The sequence below is a fragment of the Myripristis murdjan genome, chromosome 1, assembly GCF_902150065.1.
Source record: "Myripristis murdjan chromosome 1, fMyrMur1.1, whole genome shotgun sequence".
Lineage (NCBI taxonomy): Eukaryota > Metazoa > Chordata > Actinopteri > Holocentriformes > Holocentridae > Myripristis > Myripristis murdjan.
In genome coordinates, this window is record NC_043980.1 from 16,939,028 (window position 1) to 16,965,011 (window position 25,984).

Genomic DNA, 25,984 nt, shown 5'->3' on the forward strand with positions numbered 1-25,984 from the left:
AAAAGGCTGGCTTGGCTGGTAAAATTTATGTATACCTTACAAATTATGAATTAAAAACATCCTACATTTTTGCATAGTCAAAGAAAATAAAAGCCAACAAATTTAGCAACACGAACAAGTAAGAAAAATTGTCTACCTGGTTCCCCTGGGAGTACTGCAGCCCCGCTTTGAAGCGAGCCACCTCCAGCTGGACGACTCCACCGCAGCTCTGAGAGCAAAGCCACACAACACACATCAGGTGATAGGCCCGTAAAAAGTGAACAAAGCATTATTCGTTTGTTTACACAGTTTGTATGTGTGTGGGACTGTCTGGGCCCGTGTGTGTGTGTGTGTGTGTGTGTGTGTGTGTGTGTGTGTGTGTGAGGGAGTGAGTGTTGGTGGGTGAGTGTCAGACCTGCAGCAGCTTCTCTGCATGTTCCTGTGTTGCTGCACGGATGTCTTCGCCATTGATTGACAGAATCTGGTCACCTAGCAACAGCCTGCCATCCGTATCTGCCACGCCTCCTCTGATGATATCTGACACAAAGATGCCTGTGTCATTGCTGTTGGAACAGAAAACAAAGATAAAAAAAAAGATCCCATATCTGCATTACGTGACCTGTACGCCTGCCGCTCGCCATAATGACATCACACGATAAAGCAAAGACATGTACCTGCATGACAATCTGCACTTAAACACTTCACGAGTCGTGTATCCTTGCGGTGTTTCACTCTGCCCTTGCTCCCACTTTTGTGATAAGCGCATGACATACAGCAACTGCTTGAGATTGCATTATGTGCAAGGTTTAAAAATAAGTTAGCTCTTTGCTTCAGAGATGAACTTTGCCTCTATCTAATGCCTGACTTCTGACTTCTTCTCTATGGGTTGGTGTGCTGACCATAACCTCTTCTCTACACACTGATAATTCAGGAAAGACATTAACCATATCTGATATGACAAACATGGTTTAGATTTGTGGTAAGATAATTCATCATAATAAAGACTTTGAGGATCTTTTTCTTGACATAATTCAAAAAACACATATATTCTGTGTCGAAAAGTGTTCCTCATTTTGAACAGTCTACAAGTAAATGTAAAAATAATGACTTAAAAAGTCATTCCTGGTCTTTGTGTGCAAGGAAGCTCTTCCTCAAAAGTAAAAAGTAAAATCTGTGACACATCTTTTTTCTGTTGTGATGTGAATGCAATAGACTATAAAAATCTATTTATGCTATGCAGTACTGTATAACATTAAGTGTCACACAAAAATATATAAAAAAGACAATTATAATTGACCTTAAAAGTTTTGGAAGTTTCATCTTGAAACTCAGCAAAGCAAAGTTGGAAGTGGGACGGCAAGCTTAAGATTAAGCTGAAATGTCTCAAAGAAATCCATTCAGGCAAGACTGTGGTTCCTGTTTAAATCACTGGTCTCAACACACAGCCTGACTGTAGCAGGATGAGAAAATGCAAACTGATAGTACTTAGTCTTCACATACGTTGAAGTCAGGTGTGTACATCAGTTTGTCCAAACTGAAAACAAATTTGATGTTGCTGTGTTGCCATTATAATGGAGAGCAGGGAAATAAACAGCCAGAAAGCTACTTGTATGTCCTATTTAAAAGAAAAATATCTAATGAGAAGAATGATCAGGACCATTGTTCCCTTTAAATGGCATTTGTTATAAAAATATGAACACATTAACATTGCTCACCCTTTAGAATTTACTTATTTATTAATGCAAAAACTAAAAGTCATTGGTGGTGCTCTACAGTTAGGACTCCAAATCACTGCAGGTGTCACCCTTTATCCAACATATTGTCCCATTTGCCAGCGGTTGAATGAAAAGTGGTTTGTGATGCCTGTTGTAAATATAACAACAGCTGGGAAGCTTTTTTATGTGGTTAAACAAAACCTTGACTATACCTCTTCCCCACGGTGCCGAGGCCCAGCGCCTCTCCAGGACGAGACCTCAGTTCCAGGGTGAAGACGTCCCACAGGTCCTCCTCCCTGTAAGCCTCTTGGTGCCTGAAGACACACAGACGTACCCGCTGGGTGGTGAGACGTAGCACCCCGATGGCCTCCTCATGAGTGGCCTGACGCAGGTCGATACCGTTCACCTGGGACGGAGGGAGAGAACAGGGGAAGGAGACAGGTAGTATGAAAAAGGTTGGGAAAGACTGGTGGTGAGAAACTTTAAAGTATGAGTTTAGCAACACAGAGTGCTTTGGAAAAGAGACTGCTCTTTTGTTTATTCAACTACCAATTCAACAGCCATTTAGTACGGACTATTCATTTTTTGTAACACATGTAAGCCTCCCTTGTTCACTTTTTAGTTTTGTTGACTGCCACTTTAACTCTTCCATCCTTCCAGTATAAAAAAACCGAGTTACAGCTGATTCCTAAACAGATTTTGGAAAAGATGTTTCAAAAATGAAGTGTCTGCTTGATGATTGTTTCCCTCATTTGCACCCTGGTGAAGACCTAGCAGGTCCAAACTGTTTTTTTTTTTTTTTTTTTTGTATTTAGATTTATCGCTTTCCTTGCTCATGTTCTAAAAGTGCCACTGACATTATGTTAGCACAATTTCCCTTTTTGATATAAGTCAAATGGAAAAAAGTGAAAAACAGACACAACTAGAATTTAGAAGAATATTACAAGATACAGTATGGAGAAAACGGGACTCCTAACAACCATGGTAGGCGTGGTAGACCACCAAAACTATGGCTATCAGACAGACAGCACTTATAGCTTTCATCCTTGAGAGATTGGAAGAAAATTTAGCTCCATTCATGCTTCAGATCTGAAAAAAAAAAAAAAAAATCCACAGGTGTTTCGGTCTATCCATCCCCTGTGAGTAGACATCTCAACACTATGGATCTGAATCAATGTGCAGCTGTCAAAAAGCCTCTACTGAGAAAAGGAAAAAGACAAGACAGAAGACAGTTTGAACAAGAACGCTGAAACTGACACCTCTGATGTGGAGTACGGTTTTATGGACTGATGAGTCTAAATGTGAGATTTTTTGGAAGCAACAGAAGGCAGAATGTAAGCCATATGTCTACATCCATCAGTCAAGCATGGTGGAGATTCGGCGCAAGTTTGGGGATCTTTAACAACATCTGGAGCTGGTGATTTGTTTTTGATTGGATGCATCATGAATGCTGATAAACACAAATAAATCTTAATACATCAAGCAATGCCCTCTGGAAAATATTTTATTGGGAATAAATTTAATCTACAAGATAAGGACCCCAAGCACACTGCTAAGAACATCAAAACGTACTTGCAATACGCTACATAATTACAATATCACTTTTTTTCTCAAAGCAATTTTCCCAAATATGATGGAAGCTATAATAAAGACAATGGATTTACATAGTAAATACTAAAAAAACATATTATATTAGTTGTGGGTGCATTTGTGTGTAAAGAAAATGTTCGCAATTTTATGTTACATTTGTTTGGAAAATAAGTTTCCTGCAGTTAATGGCCATTTGACTTGTAATTGAATAAACAAATAGGTAGTCTCAGCCTTTTGCACTGTACTGTATATTACAAACTGTAGATGGATTCTATAGTTAATCCATAACCTGTGCATAACCTGTAATATGGTGATTACAGCAGTGTGGGCTGCAGGCACAACCTTGAGAATGTCGCTATTTTTAAACAGAATTTACATTTTTACAATAATTTAAAGCATCTGCACTGCAAAGCACTGCCACATAGTAAACACCACTGGTTGAAAAGGCTGTTAAGTTATAAGACACAAGTTGTTTTGTTGAGTTTATCCAGACATGGAAAGCCTCTCATCCAATCACAATGCATGGTTGGAAATAAATGTGATTAAGAAAAGGGGGGATTACCCACACACTGGATTAAAGCTCCTTTCTAAATATTTTTAGTCAATACAGTGCAGCGTCCTCAAGGTCTTTGTTACTTTTGCCTGATGAAGACCTTGGGGCAGCAGCATTGCACTGTATTGAAAAATAGTGTTTAGAAAGGAGTTTTAATTACGTACATACACAATCCCTTTTGGAATAAACTGAGACATAATGGTGTGTTTCTTTGTGTGTGAGTGTGTGTGTGTGTGTGTGTGTGTGTGTGTGTGTGTGTGTGTGTGTGTGTGTGTGTGTGTGTGTGTGCATACCTCCAATATCTGGTCCCCAGCTTGCAGCCTCCCATCTCTCTGGGCTGCTCCTCCATCATTCACTTCATGGATTATTACTGCCCCCTGGTGTACAAATCAGAGAACACACTCTAATTCTTAGCAAGAGCAACATCACAATCCAGAGCAGAACTTGTAGATTAATCAGCCATGTGTGCTAGGGTCAGGGTTCGGACAGGTGCCGGAAATTCTTGAAAAAACTTGAATTTTTTTTATGTGGTGTTTTCAAGGTTTGAAAAGTGCTTGGAATTTTGGATCAAGTGTTTTAAATTGCTTGAAAATTGATGGATCAGTGACACATTTTGAGCCTTTAAACTTTATTGTGTTTTCCTTTTATTTTGTCTCCCCTCTGTAGAATGCTCTCATAAAACACAATTATGGTTGTATAGCTGTTCTTAGTATAGTATAGTTGTATAGTATAGTTACAATACCATCTAATTTAATGCAATGATGTTTCTCTGTTTTTGTTGTTTTCAACCCTTGAAGGGTGCCTACATCTTTTCTTAAATCAAATTCAATTTACCACAGCTGTGAGGTGCTGGAAAAGCTTGGAGGTGCCCCTTAAAAATTCTTGTAAAGGTCTTGAATTTGATTTAAGAGAAGGAACCCTGTTTAATATTTGAGACAACTCCATGCATTTGCAAGTAAATAAATTTAAAACACACTCATGTAGCCTAATTTGAAGGTTTGTTGCTGCAAAGTGAACAAAATAATCTTGAAATATTGATTGATTAGAGTGGCGATTTCACTTAGTTGACAGTAAATTTGGCAGGGCATGGTACTTCACAGCCAATCAGAACTGAATATTAAACAGCATTGTGGCGTGTGCTGTATAGACAGTGTACGGTTTTTGTGATGTTGATGTCTCTCACCAGCAGAGTGTCACAGCCTCCTACGATGCTGAGGCCCAGGCCTGTATTCTGTTTACAGATCTCTATGGAGGTTTCCTTGCCAGCCACGATGGGACAGGTCAGAGGGTCAGGGACCTCCGAGTCCGACCCTAGCCAATCAGATCGCCCGATGGGAGAGGTCCGTGTGGTGTTGCCGGGTAAAGAGGAGGAGGAGGAGACGGGAAGGGTTAGGGAGGAAGCAGAGGGGACAGAGCAGGGATAGGAGGCAGATGCGGGGAGTGGCAGAGAGAGAGAGGAAGAGAGAGCCCTAGAGCGGCTGATGGAGAGTTTGACAGAGACCCGTTGTTTCAGTATCAAACTGGATACCTGAATACAGACACACAAGTTAAGTAAGGGTTTATCAATTAATCAAGAAAGCAAGCAAGCACGGAAGCAGTTAATTGGTTACTTCAACATGGCTACTGAGTGCATGTTTGTTGTGTGTGTGTGTGTTTACCTTGTCCACTGATAGCCCTGCCACAGGTTCATCACCCACTGCTATGATTCTGCTTCCAACCTTTATCCTGCCATCCTGTGAAAGAGATATAGCAAGAATAAAATCAAACAACTAGAAAAGTGAGAAAAATGTTTCATGGACAGACAGACATGGAGTAAGACTGAAAATCAAAAAACGCTCAGGACAAAAATGTTTTAATCGTTGCCTGGGCCATAAATAAAGAGACTAGACCCATCACATCACTGTTAACAGATGTATGTACTGTAAAGCTACACAAACCTGCACCTCTTTATTCTAATAGATTAATAATCAATAATGCTGGAGCCCAATTATCATGGCTCTACCTTGCTAGTTTAAAATCCAAAACCGGCATTTGGAAAAGTTACCGGAAAAATAATATATGTATTTTTTTTCCGATTCCAGACTAAACACTGCTGTGTACCAACATTAATGTGATCCTGATGGTGCAGATAGATAATAACTTTCAGGTTAAAAACAAATGGTTATTTCAGCTGGAATCTTTTTAAGTATCTCAAGAAAATTGCTGACATGTTTGTCTGGGATGGGATAAAATTCAGTTTAATAATTACAACAAAAAAGATCTGCAGTGAGAGCTGCAAAATAAACATATGACGCTGGCAGGGGTGAGATAAAAAGGCCAGATGGAATGCCTTTGAAAGAGAGGATGGGAGTGACAGAAATGTACACTATATTACCAAAAGTATTCGCTCACCTGCCTTTACTCATACTATGAACTGAAGTGCCATCCCATTCCTAACCCATAGAGTTCAATATGATGTCGGTCCACCTTTTGCAGCTATTACAGCTTCAACTCTTCTGGGAAGACTGTCCACAAGGTTGAGGAGAGTGTTTATAGGAATTTTTGACCATTCTTCCAAAAGCGCATTGGTGAGGTCACACACTGATGTTGGTCGAGAAGGCCTGGCTCTCAGTCTCCGCTCTAATTCATCCCAAAGGTGTTCTATCGGGTTCAGGTCAGGACTCTGTGCAGGCCAGTCAAGTTCATCCACACCAGACTCTGTCATCCATGTCTTTATGGACCTTGCTTTGTGCACTGGTGCACAGTCATGTTGGAAGAGGAAGGGGCCCGCTCCAAACTGTTCCCACAAGGTTGGGAGCATGGAATTGTCCAAAATGTTTTGGTATCCTGAAGCATTCAAAGTTCCTTTCACTGGAACTAAGGGGCCAAGCCCAGCTCCTGAAAAACAACCCCACACCATAATTCCTCCTCCACCAAATTTCACAGTCGGCACAATGCAGTCTGAAATGTACCGTTCTCCTGGCAACCTCCAAACCCAGACTCGTCCATCAGATTGCCAGATGGAAAAGCGTGATTCATCACTCCAGAGAACGTGTCTCCACTGCTCTAGAGGCCAGTGGCGGCGTGCTTTACACCATTGCATCCGACGCTTTGCATTGCACTTGGTGATGTGTGGCTTGGCTGCAGCTGCTTGGCCATGGAAACCCATTCCATGAAGCTCTCTGCGTACTGTACTTGGGCTAATCTGAAGGTCACATGAAGTTTGTAGCTCTGTAGCAATTGACTGTGCAGAAAGTCGGCGACCTCTTTGCACTATGCGCTTCAGCATCCGCTGACCCCTCTCCGTCACTTTACGTGGCCTACCACTTTGTGGCTGAGTTGCTGTTGTTCCCAAACGCTTCCATTTTGTTATAATAGAGCTGACAGTTGACTGTGGAATATTTAGGAGCGAGGAAATTTCACGACTGGATTTGTTGCACAGGTGGCATCCTATGACAGTTCCACGCTGGAATTCACTGAGCTCCTGAGAGCGGCCCATTCTTTCACAAATGTCTTGTTTCACAGTCTGCATGCCTGAGTGCTTGATTTTATACACCTGTGGCCAGGCCAAGTGATTAGGACACCTGATTCTGATCATTTGAATGGGTGAGCGAATACTTTTGGTAATATAGTGTATGTTTAGACAGAGTAGTATTGCGAAGATGATGATGATGATGATGATGATGATGATGTCATACCTTACTGGCAGTACCATTCTGCATCAGGGACTTGACCACCACCCCTCCCTTGGAATCGTCCTCCGCCAGGCAAATGCCAAGGCCGACATGATCCTTATGTGATCAAATAAATAAATAAAACAAATAAATACAGATAAGTACAGATACAGAGAACAACACTTTTAAACTACTGCCCTTGTGGTTATATGCCTCTGCCAACCAGTCACATTGCAGCTTACATCCATGTAAATAAAACAAAACAAAAACAAAACAAGCAAGTCTATCTAATGGTTATGCTTTATCTTTCACCTAAAGTCAACAGGCGGGACACTGGTTTTGCTAGAGTGACCGTTTGTTCAATCACACCAACGGTAATGACATGACTGAGTAAAAGTCACGTACCTGAGGTAGTGTGATGTGCTGAACATCTCTGGATGAGCCTCCGTCCTCTGCAGAGCCTATCCTTGAGTCCACCGTGTCCCCACACTCTGCTCTGCTGCCCTGGGCCATCTGACTAAGAGCTGCTTTATTCCTAGTCAAGCAACACCACGTCTGTTAATATATGGACCAACCACCTCCATCTACATTCTGTTTGGTAAACTGCTTTGGAAAAAGTGTGTCAAATGTGGAAAATATGAAATGATGCAACCACAACATTTCTCCTAAACGGGGATGTTATGAGAATCGATATTTAGGTCAACACCAACATTATGAAAATGATACTAATACTAGTGTTTTTAATATTGCTGGTGTAAACGAAGCTTGATACCACACTGTGTAACTCAGTGTTGTTATTAGCCTCTATGTGTTTCAGTCTTTCCTATTCTTACCTAGCTGAAACTTAATTACACATTTTCCAAACTGAACTTTCAGTTTAATTTCTTAAAAGTAGTCCCTTGTAACTAATTTCAGCATGTTTTGCTTTTCATCATTTGTAAAGCCAGTGGTGTGGCTAAAAGGAACAACAGGCTGAGCAATGAGGAAAATGGATCTCACTGATAAATTAGGACAATTAACAGTTCACTGTTTTTTTGTAATTAAGCATTATATAATAATATGTATTTATCATTATTTGATATGAATAATGATGATATGAATTTTTCAGGGGGTCCAGAATTTCTAGCTACAGCACTGGCTTACAGTAAATCTTCAGAAAGTTGAAACACTATTTTCTGTTTACTTGTTAAAGTTTACACAGAGTTTTGTAAATAAAGCATTGTGTGCTGAAGGGGATTTCTGTTTTTGCTGTGGTATTGAATCAGATATGGAGAATTGTGGAATGTGACTGATATTGACTCCGTCCAGTCAGGTTTATTACCTAATGAGAATGATCTTGACCTTAGAAGGGGCGTTGTTGATGAGGGTGGACGCGTTCTGGTGACTGCGGCCGTACAGGATCTGACCGTTGATCTGGACAAAAATCATATCATGCACTTTTTCCTCACTGCACTTTTACATTGTCACATTCATCTCTGTAGTAATCTGCCTCTCTGTCGCTCATCCTCCCCCTCTTCTCCCTTCACTGCTTCTCTCACTCTTTATTCCTCCTCATCTCTATTAAGTGGTTGCTCATTGCATTCAAGAATCCAGCACACCACCCACCATCCTTCAAATGCATGCAAATACACCTGATAAATCTACTGAGCAGGCACGTTCTTTACTCATCCCTGCCTCCTACCCACAACCCACTACTCTCCTGTTGCGGCTCCTTTCTCCTTTTTTCACTCTGACATATTATCTCTCTCTGTATTTCCAGCTCCTCTTGGTCACAAAGGACTAAGACATCTGTTAACCTGAATCCCCCACACTCCTGATCCTTAACCTACCCCACACTCCTTCCTGCTCACCTCCAGTAGCTCATCCCCCACGTGTATTCTCCCATCTAACCCTGCAGCTCCTTTAGGGTCTATATCTGCCACGTAGACACTCATGCGGGCACGAGAGCCATCCCTGTTGCCTGTGAGGCTGAGTCCGAGGCCATGGGCTTCAGGGTCCTTCTCCAGTTCAATCATATGGAGCTTCCCAGACAGACTGCCATAGCGCTGGAGCATCTTCTCTGGGAGAGAGAGAGTTAACAAGCAGGAAGGCAGTGAGGATGAAAATATTATGCTGTTGGATAAGCCAAGAAAAAAGCCAAGAAAGCCACAACAATGTGTGGTGTTACATATAATGACTGACAGTTTATTTGGAGAAAGTACCCTCTGGCATTATACCCTGGAGGTGTTGTGTAAGTGTGTGTGTGTATGTGTGTGTGGGACTGTGTCACCATCATGCAATTTGTCAGGAAGTCCCTGCAATTTGTTTGTTTGGGAGGGATGATGTCAGACATGTTAAGAGAAAAGCAAGGGTTGTGTGTGTTTGTGTGTGTCTGCGTTTGCATGTGTATGTGCATGTACATGTACATGTGCATGTGTATGTGCATATGCATATGCATGTGCATGTGCATGTCTGTATGATGCTGACTCACTCCTGCCAATGTCGTCCTCATCTCCGGCCCCCGCTGTGACCGGTGACGTGGCAGTTATGGGGCTTCTACGATCCGTCTTATTGGCTGTTGGCGGAGGTACCTTGGGAGAAGAAGTTTTGCATTATTGAGCAGGCAGAGTTGGAGATGCCTTAGGGGTCCTTCAGGCATGAGTTGGACTACCCCTGAGGCTTCTTCAGCATGCTTGATGTAGCAGTGGGAAAAGCTGACGAATAGGATGAATTAATGAACACGGTTTTAATGTCAGCTAAAAATAACATGAAAGTTGACCAGAATCATGCATTATTTTGTAACCAAATGTACGGTGCATGTAAAATAACTTCAAACACACTCACTGTCTATTTAGAGAGTTATGCCTCTCCATCAAAGAGGAAAACAAAGGTTTTAAACAAACAAGGTAGTTGCAAGAGACTTTGAACTCCGAGGGTTCTATCTAGCAAATATGCACGTTAATTAAGTTTCGGAAAGTTGGCTTGGCACAAATACTAATGCAAATTTGCTTTCAACAGCATGCATGCCCGTGATTGCACACACCCGCAAACACACACTCACAACACGGTACCAACCTTGAAGGGGGTGGGAGTGAAGGGATTTGTAGGGGAGAGACTAAGGAATAGACCACTGAGAATCTCTGTTTCCTATGATCATGAGGGGAAACAGACAGACAGACAGTATAGTCCCATGCAGATGACAGAAACCACTGTAACACCTATCACACTCGTACACACAAACACTTTAATACTTCCTTGGTCTTTCATATAGATAGATAGAAATACATATATAGTAGCAGTAAATATACAAAGCTGTAAAAAGCACTCAGGATAACAGCGTTGTCATCAAAACGCTGTTTGTCCATGGAGACTCCATTGTTCACAGCTGAGCAGATGGTGGTGCAGATTATGTTAAGAAGTTAATAAGTTCATTGTTCAACTGTAAACTATCTGGCCTCCTGTGCATATCTTTATTTACAACTATTTGATCACCAGATTTGATGATTCCTTTCTAGAAATGTGTGTTTAGTGTCTATAAAAATATATGTTGTCCATGTCGTTATTAGAAGCGAATACGGATATTGGTATCAGCCCCAAAAATCCATCAGCAGTCGGGCTGTATACATAAATGCGCATCACTGCATAACATTCTCCATATACCGCCATACACAGCCTAAACAGAAACAGCAGTGTGAGAGAAATGGCTTCACAGATTCACTCCTCTGATCCCAGTGAAAACTGAAGTAGTGGTCATGACCTTTAAAACGCAAGTAATTACTGCCCTTTCACTCTGTATGGCAGTACATAGTTAGTGTGAATTGCAAATGCCTAATGTTTTCCATACTAATATACTGTAAAAAAGGAACACTATCTTATACAAAAAATACAAAGTTAGTGGTTTTGTATCACATGAATTGCTCTAACACAGAACCTTTTAAAGCACACACACACACACACACACACTGTATATCCCTTTAGGACTCTTACCTTGCTGCTTTGCGAGTTGGTCTGTGGTGTTGGAGTTCGCCTCTCATGGTTGGAAAGCAAAGGAGACTGTGGGTGAAACACAAGATGCAGAGTAGGCAGAGGAATAATCACTCTGTATGACTGTGAATCATATAAGCTGTTTATGCCGAAATGCTGTGTGTAATGTTGCACGCAGAATTTCAGCTGACACCTCTGATAAAGATATCTAATCGAATGCATACCTGATTTTTTGTTTGTTTGTTTTTCCATTTACTGAAAACTGGGTCCCTGTGCAAAAGAATCTGAGGCCTGAAGAAATTCAGATCCCACGCAGTGTAGACAAATGCGAATATACATTGAGTATTGCTCTCTAAGCATGTTAAAACCTTGCAGTACATACCAAGTTTGATTGCTGAGATTCAGTACCTGAGGTCTGTGTTGTGCGGTCTGGACCAGGAAGACCACAGAGTCCCCAGCCCTGCGGATGGCCTCTACTGCCTGCTCATGGCTGGCATCTCTTAGATCCACCCCACACACCTGGTGGCAACACACACATAGCAGACATTAGACAAAAAAACACTGAAAACACACCAAACCTCCCTACCAGCATGTATGCTGGAGCTGGGAAACATCACAATAATCATAGGGATTTTTTTTTAAATATCAGAAAATAACCTGATATGGCAACATGTAAAATCACATCATAAATAATCACACGCATCTTTATCACTTTGAATTGCAAGGTAATTTAGGTGTGATATACAGCTAGGTGATATAAATATCACAATGTCTCTGACTGAAGGCCTCAATATCGATATTGTGATCTTGTAGGGTCAATATTTGTGCTTCATAACATATTTACACACCAGTAATCTTTGATAAACAATAATTAATTATGTGGGTATGTTGATCAAACAAGTAGAGGGAAATAACAGCACAGCTAGGACAGCCTAATAAGTTCAAAAAATCCTGTAATGCCTTTAAAACGTTTATGTCATATCACAGTGTTACAATGTCCCCAGTCCCAGAGGACATGTAGTCTCATGTCATGTGCTGATCCACTGCCCAGCCCTAGTGTGATGTCTCTCAAGTAATTATTCCTTAAAATGTTCTACAACACATTTTGCTTGTTATCAGTTTAGACAACAGAGCTATGGATCAAAATCTCCCAATATCCCAACATGATTCCAACCAAATAAAATAAACAAAAACACTGAATTGTTGCCCAGGCCTAACTCACACACATGCAAACATGCACAAGCCAGCAAACACAAACACACACACACACACATAATCCCTCTTTCTCTCTCCCTGTCTATGCTTCTGCCACTCTGTGTCCATCTCTGTCCCTCTCTCTGTGACACACACACACACACTCACACACATGCACGCACCCAACCACCCACCCACACACACACACACACACACAAACACATACAAACCTCGAGTATCCGGTCTCCGGTCCGGAGGGTGCCGTTGTGTGCTGCTGGGCTGTCGGGGCTGATGTGTTTGATGAAGACTCCCCTCATCATCTCTCCACTGCTTAGTCTGCTGCCCATGCCTTTCCCTCCCATTATGCTGATACCAAGGGACTGGCCTGGCGCTCGAGTCAGCTGCACACTAAAACACAAAGCAGGATACAAGAAGCAGCCTTACATAAAACTGAAATCCTGTTTATGGCAGTGATGATGAATGTGCGTCTTCCGTGTGGCTGATGAGGACCCACTTGGATTGAAATATTGCCGGGTATGTTTTTCCCTTCGTTTTATTCCCTTTCGGTATGCCTTGCTTCGTGCCAGTTAGAGAGATTACAGCTGAACAATAGAACGTTATACCTGCCAGGACATGACACACAAAAAGCTGGTCTTTGCCTACAGTTCAGCTTACGTGATTAAATCCAAACAGGACGCAGCCATAAATTCGATTTAAAAGAGATGGAAAACGTAATCACACTCCCTGGGCCTAGGAAGTGTCAGCGTGTTAAGTCTGCACCCTGCTGATCGAACCCTGCTGTGAACATACCTCAACACAGTAAGATTTTGTTAAGCCTTCTCTGGCAAAATGGGAGTTAGGCATGTTAGGCATTCACGTGATGGGCGGGTGAAAAAAAAAAAAAAAATTAGAAAAGAGTTGGGCCTGGGCTGCAATAAATAAGAAATTATCACTGACCTTCTAGGTTGACCCCATGACAGGAGGGTGGGAGTGTGAAGCTCATCTTCCTCCTCTTTGCTGTCCTTCACCTTCACCTCTACCTCCTTTGGTACTTTCCCATCTGTAATAGTTTTGCATGTCTTCTCCTCCACTCTCTCTCCATCTTCCCTTGCTCCTATCTTCTCTTTAAGAGGCGGAGACTTTGGGATCTGCCAACTGGTGGGGGAAAAATGCAATAACATATATAAAAAAAAAGAAAAAAAAAGAATAAAGCTCTGCTGTTGCATGGAAAACTCTAATTTTGCTGTTTATATGAACAGGCTATGTACCCTGTCCACTATGCTCTTTGTTCATAACTAGCCTCCTGAAAAGTCGACTTTCTGGAGATACAGTTTTTCTTTCCTTCTTTCATTTTTTTTTTTTTTTTTTTGTTACAGCCAAAGCATTCAGCCAAAACAGAAACTGATTATCCGTGTGAAACAGTTTTTCAGTGGTTCAGACTGATACATGGGAGCTGCACTGTGGATAAAAGGCTGTTAGGTTATCTTGTTATTTTTTTCAAGGCCTGACACATTGTGACACATGGCCAATAGCAACCTAGATTGGTGGGCCTTAAGACGATACAGAGCTTTAGGAGCAAATAGCCCTGAAAATACACATTCACTGCCAGGGAGGTCACAGTAAAATGGGATGTTTATGTGCTTATGTGTGAGTTTGTGTGTGTGTGTGTGTCCATGCATGTGTGTACATATATGTAGAGAGGAGAAGGACAGACTTTCATGAATATGTTTTAGTGGTGGAGGGTTGTAATAAGCCCATGGAGGTGAGTGATAGCGGTGCTATGCTACACAGTGGGAGCCCATATCCACTTAGGTTACAGAGCAGAGCAGGATAAATGGTTCCACCAGGGTTGAATAAGAGCAACAACAAGAGGGTGGAAGGACCAAGGTGCAGAGGAGAGGGAAAATTAGATGAAGAGAAAAAAGCTGTGGGGAAGATGATTGAGAGGGAGAGACAGATGAGAGACAGATGTAGACACAAAGAGACAAGAGAGGAGAAGTCTGGCAGAGAGAGAGACAGAGAGACAGAGAGACAGAGAGAGAGACACACACAAAGGCAGAAAGTATTGAAAGATAAGAGTGAAGAAAAGGCTGAAGAGAGAAATGGGAGTGAGAGAGGGAGGAGAAAGGCAGAGGCATAAAGATGGAGCGAGAGCGGGGATAGACAGAAGCGAAACAATTCATTTTCGCTGACAGTCAGCACTGAGATCCATAAGCGAACAGCTAAATATAACCCACAGATTCAACATTCAGAGAAGCTTTTTTTCCCTCCTTTACCACAAGGATGAGGAGCAGAAAATACGGACTGGAGGAGGCTCACACTGCGCTGGTTGTTAAAGGAGCAACACACTATTTCCTCATGGATATGGCCGATTTAAGTGTCAGATACCTGTCAGTAAAATGTCGGAATGTGTGATTTAAGCTGGTGAACTAGTTCAGACTTTGTTGAAATCTAATGAGGTGTGTTAATAAAAGCGAGGCTAATCCTCACCCTACACAGCCTACAAGTCTAAATTTAAACCTTATTCTGTTATGGGGGCAAGAACCCCGTCCCACAGAAGGTTTACCTACTTAATAGTCTGAACTGCAAACATATCAACATGTAATGTACCTCTAGATAAGCTAAAGCCTTGAGGTCCAGTAAGCCCTGCGACTGGTTAATCTTCCACTCCAGGACCTGAGTGGGGATTAGAGGGCGATGAACAAAAGGCAAAGAGCTCTGGATCTCACATTACCTTGTATCTGAAGCCGGGGTAATGGTCGGGACTGTGGTTGTGGCTGGGCTTTTGGCTGGAGTTTTGAAAGAGGAAGAAGCCCTGATTGTAGACGGAGCGGGAGCTGCAGCTGGAGCTTTGAATGAGGCAGAGGCTTTGATGTTGGATGTAGCTGCAGCTCTGGCTGGACCAGATGATCTGGCCGGGGTCGGGGCAGGCTCTGGAGAAGAGGTTGGGGGCGTGGGTGAGGAAGAGGCACTGTCCGTTGTGATGGATGCCAGAGGGGGCAGGCACAGGCGGGAACGGTGCTCATCCACCTGATAAGCTGGGACATAGGTTATACTGAGGACAGAGGAAAGCAGGAAGAGGAGGAGAGGTTGGGGGACCAAGATATGAAAAAAAAAAATTAATGTGTTTAGTGCGTCAGTGACAGTTAGACATTTATTTTTCATGTCCATGACAAACAATGACAAAGGACAAAGAAAGTGTCATGAAACCTAATGAAATGAATGTATCCATACATACACTGTCCTGTAGAAAGATGTGTTCCTGTAGTGCATGGAAAGTTAATGAACATTGAGGATCAATGTATTATTACCTCTGACTAAAAGGGGAGATGATAATAAAAGGAATTTATGTTTTCATCCCGGTTTGACTGTTATAAAAATGTAAAAAAAAGTAACAACATGATTAGGATGAAATTTGGTTGATTCACAGCCCTTTGTCAATCATGAGTCCTTTGTTAATTCTGCTGAACAGCATTGTACTGAATTTAAAACAATAATTGAACAAATGACTGAATGAATAAGTCAATAAATTTAAAAAATGAAAGATTTATTTTATTTAATATGCTCTTGTTTTTAACTGATTTTAATTGGTTTTGGTTAATTGGTTTAGCTGGTTTTAATTGGTTTTAAAGTGTGTGCTGCCTTTCTTGTCCAGGGATCATTTAGAAAACAAATGTATTCCCAATATGTCAAGTTAAATAAAAGATAAATGCGTTGTAAAAAAAAGAAAAAAAAAAGAAAAAAAAAATGAAGTGTTAATTTTTTTTAAGTGGCAAAAAATATAAACCATTTTGAATCATACAGCATTTCAAGTTGGAGGATTGTTGAACTGGACATTTCCACTCTTCTAAGTGCCTTGTGCCTATAAAATCTGCCCCATTTCATCACTATTACTTGGACTGCTGTTGCTACGAGATGAAATAATTACATAAATAATAATAAAAAAAAAAACAGGAAAACTGGTTGACTAAATGTATAAGAGACTGTAAAATAAATAAAAAAAAAAGCTAGGTTTTACATAAGCTATATACTAAGCTGCGGCTGTCATTTAGCTCAAGTGTCAAGGACATCATATACCACCCCGCCCCCTAAATACACACACACACGCGCGCCCGCTCGTGCACGTGCACACACACACATACACACACACACACATTCTAGGCTTGTGTGACGCTGCTGGTAGACATGCTGTTTGAATCAGCCGAAAGAGCCAATTTCTCTATTGCACTGGTGGCAGATTGAATATGGAGGTCTTCTATGTTAAGCTGTTGTGACTGAGCTGTGTGGACAGCCTGTCTTGTCTCAGCAGAGGCAGTTTGATAGTGACAAGCCCTCACACTCCTAGATCTGTCTTATTCTGAGGCTGCCAAAACAACTCATCTGCCTCCACTCTCTGTTAGTTTCTCTGCAATGCTGTCAGGATGAGGCAGTGTGTGCATGTGCGTGTGCGTGTGCTTATGTGTGCATGTGAAAGAGAGGAGACAGAGAGGCGAATATATGCGTGTGTGTGTGTGTGTGTGTGTGTGTGTGTTCCTCTGTGTATGTGTATTGTGGGTGCATGCGTGAGAGGCTGTTTAAAACACTCTTTTATTCAGAAGCACACTGTTCAAGGTGAGATGAGTGATGAATTATTCAGGGATATTTCCCATAGCAGGAAAAAGGTGTTTTTGGAGGTTAGACCATTTGAAAGGTTGTGGGAGTGAGTGTGTATGTGTGTATGTATGTATGTGTGTGTTGTGGGGATTGTATGTGTCCGTGAGAGCAAAAGAGCAAGAGAAAGAGAGAGAGAAAGGTTGAGGAAGAGTGGGTGGGTGGCTGATGGTGGGGGTTGGGGTGCATCTCTAGCCAGCCAAACAAGAATTGTGAGTGAGAGAGTGTGAAACCATAACTGCTGATGTTAGAACAAGTAATAATTTACCCAATTCCCCCAGAGGGAATCGTTAAAGTTTCATCATCTAATCTAATTTATTGTGATTGCAACGCCTCATAGTCAGATATGACAGCAACATCAAATACACAATGGTGATGGAGATCTATAGTAAGATGAGATGAAATGAGATGAGATGAGATCATTTACAGGTGGTGATGCAGGGGAAATCATGTTTGTGACTGCAGAGAGCAAACATATAAGCCATACTCACTCAGAACTGTACCACTGACCGACACAATTTGCATAGGCAGATCTAAAAAAATGTGAGGAGTATTCAGTTACTTTTTCAGAATTATTGATTATTCTCCTCGGACTCACTGGACCCCGGTGCACCGCCTTAACAGTGAAAACCCCAGCCTTGCTCTACTTCAAGCAAACACATTTGAACTAAGGGGTCAAATACAGGTAGACCTATCATGTATGGCACAATTCTTTCCTAAAATAATATGATTGCAATATTGTTTTTTTTTTTTTTTCTTTTACTGCAAACAGAGCAGAAAATTAGGCCAATTAACAGACCATCAAGTGATTTTTTTTTTCAATCCTGTGAATTTGAGTCAAAATGCCTGTGGAAAAAGTATTTTAAATGTATTGTAGAAGAGTTTTTTTTTTCCTGTTCCAAATGCCAAAGTTAACTTTCATCAAGCCCCATTTGAGGTTGTTCTGTCCTTTTTGACCCTGATATGCAGAGATAGTTTGGTCTGGTTGGACTATTAAATGGTTTATGTCAGACTTAACACCAACAAGTAGATTTAAAAAGATAAAAAAAATAATAATAATGTTAACAGTCACTTGTACATTTGTACACATGTAACAATTTCTGGGGAAATTATAGTGAAATTAAAAATAGTGAAATTATTCCTCATTTTGCTGAGGACGCACTGGGAGTCTGTCAAGGATCCCTGGAGTCCACTTTGAAAATAACTTTTGTAAAGGATTTCAATAAACTGTTGCCTAAGAATTGATTCAAATGTGACACACACACACACACACACACACACACACATACACAGGTTCTGTTTCATGTTGAGCCCAGAAAGAGTAAATAGTAAAATGGTAAATGGACTGCATTCCTATAGTGCTTTGCTAAGCCTCCAACAACTCAAAGCTCTTTAAAATGTTTGCCTCACATTCACTCACACACTCACACACACTGATGGCAGAGGCTACCATGCAAGGTGCCAAGCCGCCCATCAGGAGCAGTTAGGGGTTCAGTGTCTTGCTCAAGGACACTTTGACACGCTCTCTGGAGGAGCCGAGGATCGAACCAGGAACCCTCTGATTACCTCCTGAGCCACACTGCCCCCTTAAGAGAGCAATAGCTAAAAATGAATGTATTTGTTATTTATGTGAGGAATGGTAAGTGCTACAGTGAGCAGAGAAAAAGAATAAACCATTTAAATTAATTGAAATCCATCATTTAATACCTCTAAATGATCCAGTTTGTCATTGTGTTACCATTTTGTCAACCCATTACTTACACCGACTTGTTTTATGTCTGAAAAGCTGCTCATTTTCTCACAGTGGGCATCATTGTGCTGAAATAATGTATTCGATATGTCAGGTTACAACAGAAACTGGGCATTGGTGATGCTGTTTTACTGCAACTGGCTCCTCACCTTATCTCTGGCCCTATGACAGAGTGTCTGCGCAGCATGGCCCTGGCCTTGGCATTGGTCAGGTTGGAGGTAGGTTCCCCGTTGATGGCCAGGATGGCATCCCCCACCCCCAGCCTGCCATCCTGGCTAACAGAGCCCCCCTGGACCACACTGCGCACCAGCATGCCTGAGCCGTCCTTGATAGCACTCACCGACATCCCTGCCAACACGCACACACAGACAAGTGGCAGACAATCGCACATACAATCGCACACACACACACACACACACACACACACACACACATTTGTGTGCAGGTGAGCGGAGGGTTGACTGAGGCTACTTTGAATACAAGCCAAACAGACAGACATTTGCCCAAACAAGCACCTGACAGTGGCATAATCAGCATAATCAAGACAGACACTAGGAAGATTAGCACACAAACACAGCCACACATGCTTGACATTTACACAGCATCATCCTTCACACTCACATTCACACATTTACACATGCACACACACACTCAGATAAGGTGCACAAGCAAACACACACACACAGGGCATAGGGCACAGGTGACTACAGGGATAACACATGCCAGTCGCGCAAACACCTGACTTTGGCATTATCAAATTGGACGTTAGGCGGATTACGCAAACACTTCATTAATGCAAACAGGCAGAAGAAGCAGGTAAATCAGGCTAACACCCAACCACCCACACACAGACACACACACACGCACACACACACACACATGCACGCACTGCAGGTAGAGCAGGGTGTTAGGTACAACACATTAGGTAGTCTAATCTATAGCACCACAGTAAGATCATTCATGCTTGCACACTATGCTGCTGTCTAATACACTCACAAGCAAGACTACGCACATCCACAACACTATGGTCGTACAGAATTTGAAGTTGGCTCAAGAAAATGACTTTGTACTTATTTTTTGATCAAATAAATAGTTTATTGTCTTGTGGTGTTACATTCAAATTACAATACAATCATAGTGCATGGGATACAATGGAGTGGAAACACAGCTACTGAAACTAGTGAGACAGAAAAGAGACAAAGAGTTCATAGACACTAAAGAAATGGCCAAGAAATTATGATGAACATCCACAGTTTCATGGCTACACACTGAATTCAAGTGATAAAACGACAACACAATATTAACATAATGTTTCCTACAGTACACTCTGATGTAAAAAGGTTTCATAATAATCCATTTTTGGTAAATTTCCATAAAGCATTTGTCTAAAAAAATGCGCAGAATCAAGAAGAATAGTCTTGACCTCAACAAACTATTCTTAAGGATTCAAAGAACTTATAGTAAGTGCAATAGACCAATTATCTAAACAAACACTTTGAAATCATCGGTTTATAACAATGTTTTTTTCAGACAAGGCAAGAAAAAAGACCTCCTTTCAGTCCATCAAAGTCCTTTAACAACACAGTGTATAAACGATAACGCCCTTACAGTAAAAACCAACCATGTGCATTAACATGCATCAGCTCCAAACTGGGCATAAATTCATCGTTAAATGGTGGGCAGAATTGTTCATGGCACCTAATGACAGGGAAAAGGTAAGGTAGTACACATAAATGTTGTACTACTAAACTATTGCTCATAAAAATCCCATACATTCAACACTTGCATAATACAGACCATACCTCTGCCCATGCTGATTTAGCTTTTGCTTCAAATTCAAATGAATTCATCATTTCAAACACTGAATATACCAAAAATGTAAACCTTCCACATTTGGATTTTCACAAATCCACTCTACATTAAAAGAGCAATGCTATTTAAAATAGACCAAAACCAAAGAATGAAGTTCAATAGACCATAGTTTAAGACCTTTTTCCTCTCTAGCTCTCAAGTAGAACATAATTCAAACTCTAACATTATGTAAAAGTCATGCAGTGCCTAACAAGACCACTAATTAATTTCTTTATGCACTGCATAGTGCCCTTAGATGAAAGTGCAGAAATTCCTTGCTCCCTGATGTCATATTTAAAAAGCCAAACATTGCTTTGTGCTTGCTCTAGGAGCTGTTAAGATAATCTACTCCTGAGATGCGAGTGTATAAATAAATATTTAGATCAAGTATAACATTCATATTATTAGTGTTGATATTCTCATGGGTTTTCATTATTCCTTACACCTTATTATCATCCTCCATGCCCAGCCCCCACACACATGCACACACATACAAAAACACACTCAATCTCTCTTCCTCCTCTCCCTCTCAGGTATGAAGAGCACATCACTCCTTCACAACTCCTCTTCAGGGCAGTCGTCATCACCGCCTATTACCGCCATTATTGCCATGCCAACGATGTACACACACCAAGACACCACCACCATGAGAAAGACGGAGAACATACCAAGGCTACGGTTGCCCCGGACAACAGTGATTGTCCTCTCAAAGCTGGTGCGGGAGGGCGGCGGCGGGGCTTGCTGCTTATCGCCATCCTCCATGGTGCTAACGTCCTGATACAGCAGGTTTTCCTGAGAAGGAAAACGGAGGGAGCAAATGAATAAGAGCATAAGGGTGGCATGGTAAAGTGTAAAATAAAAAAAAAAAAAGATTTTTATCGTATTTTATCATGTTCTTACATTTGAACTGCACTTTTGTATGTATACATTACTAACTAACTGCATTACTTCTATATAGGGCCACTGCTATTGCCCAAATCCCCAATATCTCATTTGTTAAGTACTTGAACCTTCTTTATCATGTTAATAATTATAATAATAACTTTATTTATATAGCACCTTTCATACAGGAGGCATTGCTCAAAGTGCTTTACAATGTGTTGATAACATAAGAGAGTAAAACAGACAATTAAAAACAAGTGCAAATATTGCGTGATGTAACCCAGCAAACATAGAGTAGTGGCGGTTAAACAAAAGTCAATAACATGAGAGAAAGCAAATTAAGATTTAGAAAGAGTGAGATATGTACAAACAAAGGAAGACATGAAAATGTGAAACAGAGGAGGCCACAGAAACAGTAAAATATGTAAAAGAACAAAATAAAAGAATAAGACAAAACAAACATGACAGCAATGTTGAATAAATACGTTTTCAACTGTCATTTAAAAATGTTCATAGAGCCTACATCTCTTTTAGCCTTGAGGAGGAAATTCCATAATTTTGGGGTGCAATTATTTAAGTAATTCTTATTTAAGTTTGTATCTCAAAAAACAGCGGCAGAGGATCTAAGAGGAAGTGAAGGATTGTAAAACAACAAAGAATTAGTGACGTAGGCCGGTCCTAACCCATTGAGAGCCTTATAAACAAGTAAAAGAACTTAAGCCAATGCAGGTTAGCTAAACCTGAGGTGATATACTCTCTCTTTCTAGTTCTAGTTAAAAGTCTGATGGCAGAGTTCTGAATTAGTTGGAGTTTATCAGTGGTTTGTTTGGGAAGACCAGTGAAGATTATTGTGAAGAAGTTTTTCGGCATCTTGTTGGGACAGTAATATTAATATTATTTTATATCTTGTGTTATAGGTTACAGCAAATAAATATACATTACTTATGTTTAGCAGCTAGTTTTGTTTAATGTAACTTTTTTTAGTTTTAGCTATTTTCTATTTGTTTAGTTTTAACACTTTCTGTTTTTAATGGCAATTTGTTATGAGGCAATGCACCAGCAGGAATGGTACTCAATTTTGCTGTACCGTGTGCGATGACAATAAGGAATCTATTCATATATCTACCTGGTGACAATACTGTCACTTATTACCATCATGAGGAAGCAGGTTGACACTAATTCTTCACAAGTATGTAACAGATCCCCGGTGTGACACCAGAGTGATCTCACAACTGTTTCTCGAGGAAGGCCTTTGGAGAAAAGCATTCTGAGATATAATACATCAAGAGAGGCAGACTGTACTTTGGTCCCATAGGGCACTGCAGGAAGAAAAAGGCCAATGAGAAGAACTTCTTTGAACCTTCACATAAAGTACAAGCAGTACTCAAGTTCTAAGACTACCTTCACAACAAACCTACCTTTGATAAGAACACTGACACTTGCCGCTCTGAGTCTGTGTGGATATTTGTGTGTGTGCGTGTATGTGTGCATGTTGAGTCAGTGCTGTACGTCCTTGCACTTGACCATGTGCCAATGTAGTACAAACAGTAAGCACTTTTAATTGACAGCCATTTGCTTGTAACCGAGTGAAAGCCAGAACAAAAGGCTGCCTCAATAAGAAAGACTGGAGGCCTTGAGTCACAATGGAGGAACAAGTCATTGACACTGAGCACTTTCTCTATACCTGACCCAGTGATACTGATACAGCAGGCCTCGGCTCTCCAGCGTAGAATTTAAAAGGATAGAAAGGACACTTCCATGTGACACACAGCAATCTCCTTCAGCGCAGCTAAACTGGCCACCAAAGATTTCTGCGTAGGTTTGCAAGGTAATGAACGTTTGCTTCTAGTCTGCTAGAGTCAGAATGGTGCAATGCTGCTGCCACTGCTATTGAAAAGTAGTGCTAATGACTCAGCTTGTTGAGCCTCATGCATCAAGAAAATGCTCATTCCTAAGATTGCTCCAAGACACGATTAAAGAATAAACAACAACATCCTTCTTAAAGTTCTGAACCAAATAACTCATTTAAAAGTATGCATCTGAATAAGTTTGCACATTCTACTTAATGAAGTTCTATGTTCTTGACACACAGATCCACGGACAGCTGTTAAACAATTAATTTACATACCGCAAGTGATGGTATTGATTCTTTTCTTTCCAGTTCAAACAATCCTGTGTACCACACAGCATCTTAGATTCCTGGTGTAGGTTTATTTACACAGCTCAGAGAGGGGAGACAAGCAATGCCCTTTACTGTGCTGGAAAATAAATTCCTAATGTTTTTTTTTTTTTTACCACAGAGGCCTAAAGGCAAGCATCTAGTATGTACAAAAAGCCGAGCAACAACTAAAGATGTTATCTATCTTTCAATGTTGATTTTATGTTGTGCTCCATACCGTTATAGTGTAGCACAGCTGACTGATGCTGTTCTCCTCAGAGTTGCAGGTGTTGGTGTTAGCGTTCGCCTCAGCTGCCTCGGCTAGCAGGCTGACCTGAGTGTGGCTGTCAGCGTCATCGTAGGAGGCCCGCGTGCTCCTCTCAGAGATAGGTGTTAGGCCACCGCACAGTTCCAGCTGGAAATACAGGGATGCAAAGTGGAAAAGTACGAGTTTGAGCAAAAAAAAAAAAAAAAAAGTCAAAACGCTACATTTGTGTAATACGCGTGGCTTCTTGAAAGTGAACGCATCAGCATGGAAGCAAACAAGCTAAAGAAGGTGACTGTAAATTAGACACCCTCTACTCCTCTCTGGTTCTCTCTCCTTCTGTAGTGTGGTCTAGCATTGTGTTCATCTCTCGGCTGCATTAAAAATTCAGACGCCCTGTAACTGGATGCTCTGTTCCTTGTTACTAAGCCACAGTCCACAACAAAAGAGAAAAGAAACCTTTACTCAAGAAATAATACTTCATAGCAATTTACTGACATGTGTGTGGGAATACATTTATTTATAATGACTTTTATTCTTGTTAAATACCAGTTTAATTATAACCTCCTGGAAAGCTATGAAGCAATTACTATTAAACCAGGGTGCATCAACAGGTATCAACAGGTATTTAGATTTAGACAGAAAAAAAAACATTCAGTGTAAAAGAAATGTATGATGAATAATGACTGAATCCTTATTTATTTAACACCATACTGCCTCACACAAAAAGTCCAACTTATGACTCTTCAGTTACCGGTAGGGGCTTGGCAACGCCGATGCGGACGGGGCCATAGCAAGTAGACTTTAGGACATGTACAGCGTAGTCCAGGCTGGAGCCCTCCAGGTCAGTGTCGTTAACAAATATGAGTCTGTCACCAGGAAGCAGGCGACCATCTTGGTCCGCTACACCTCCAGGCACTAAAGATCGGATGACCAAAACCGTCTTAGTGGCATCCTCTGGATCCTGGAGTTAAAATGGGGGCGATCAAAAGGATGGTTAGATGGACCGGATTAGTGTATGGCCAAATCAATGGACCAAACAAAGATATACAAGGTTAAGTGGAGTGACGATAGAGTGGTAGTCACTGTTAATACAGACAAGTCATGGAAAAGTTTAGAAGGTCAGGAGAACTTGACAAAAAATTCAAAACATCAGTGTATTTGTAGACAAGCTAATGGATTTTTGGTGTAGGCTGTCAGTTGAGGGGGCAAATTTGACTGTGATTAATGTTTCCTTGTGTGGTTTGAAAATCTTAACACTGATTTGCATTTGGACATTTGGATATTTTGAAAGCCAAGATGGTGCTATTCTAGAGTTCAAGACAAGAATGAACACAGCTTGACCCTGTTAGTGTTGACAGTTTACTTAACACATCAACACCGGGTTCAGAAATTATTACAGAATCCACCCTATTCATTCAGAGCACCACCCTGCAGAATAGTACACAGTTCTCCATTATGCACTTTCTTTGTGTTCACCCTCTCCCACACAGTTAGTCTTAAAATGCAGCCAATTCCAGCCTATACTATTTGTAGAAAAGCCCAGGGGCATGTCTCTGACCTGGTAGTCCAGGATACTGAAGCCCAGTCCTGCCTCTCCTTTCTCCAGCTCGACCACCTGAGCCTCTCTCTCCCACATGGCCAGAGGAGGTGACATAGGGGGCACGCCACGCTTGGTGATGTCCTCCGCCGTAGGACAGGGAATGACACAGCCCTGGTCCAACTGGGATGAGCGAGGAGGAGAGAGGGGACACGGCAGAGGAGATTGATTTACAGTAGTG

The 25,984-nt window shown here is 41.2% G+C and overlaps 1 protein-coding gene across 1 annotated transcript in view; it reads right to left on the reverse strand.

Annotated features, from left to right (window-relative positions):
• The window catches only part of LOC115361530 (multiple PDZ domain protein), a 40,907-nt gene that overhangs the window by 4,803 nt on the left and 10,120 nt on the right, over positions 1-25,984 (reverse strand). The window contains exons 16-37 of the mRNA XM_030054938.1: positions 25,765-25,926; positions 24,958-25,167; positions 24,177-24,353; positions 21,567-21,690; positions 19,197-19,395; positions 15,382-15,702; positions 13,605-13,802; positions 12,878-13,055; positions 11,862-11,972; positions 11,457-11,522; positions 10,545-10,616; positions 9,961-10,060; positions 9,341-9,549; positions 8,812-8,903; positions 7,896-8,025; positions 7,515-7,607; positions 5,496-5,570; positions 5,021-5,365; positions 4,131-4,214; positions 1,907-2,100; positions 395-542; positions 137-208 (exon numbers count right to left, since the gene is read on the reverse strand). Coding sequence (XP_029910798.1) covers positions 137-208; positions 395-542; positions 1,907-2,100; positions 4,131-4,214; positions 5,021-5,365; positions 5,496-5,570; positions 7,515-7,607; positions 7,896-8,025; positions 8,812-8,903; positions 9,341-9,549; positions 9,961-10,060; positions 10,545-10,616; positions 11,457-11,522; positions 11,862-11,972; positions 12,878-13,055; positions 13,605-13,802; positions 15,382-15,702; positions 19,197-19,395; positions 21,567-21,690; positions 24,177-24,353; positions 24,958-25,167; positions 25,765-25,926 — 3,360 coding nt within the window. The remainder of the gene's footprint in view (positions 1-136; positions 209-394; positions 543-1,906; positions 2,101-4,130; positions 4,215-5,020; positions 5,366-5,495; positions 5,571-7,514; positions 7,608-7,895; positions 8,026-8,811; positions 8,904-9,340; positions 9,550-9,960; positions 10,061-10,544; positions 10,617-11,456; positions 11,523-11,861; positions 11,973-12,877; positions 13,056-13,604; positions 13,803-15,381; positions 15,703-19,196; positions 19,396-21,566; positions 21,691-24,176; positions 24,354-24,957; positions 25,168-25,764; positions 25,927-25,984) is intronic.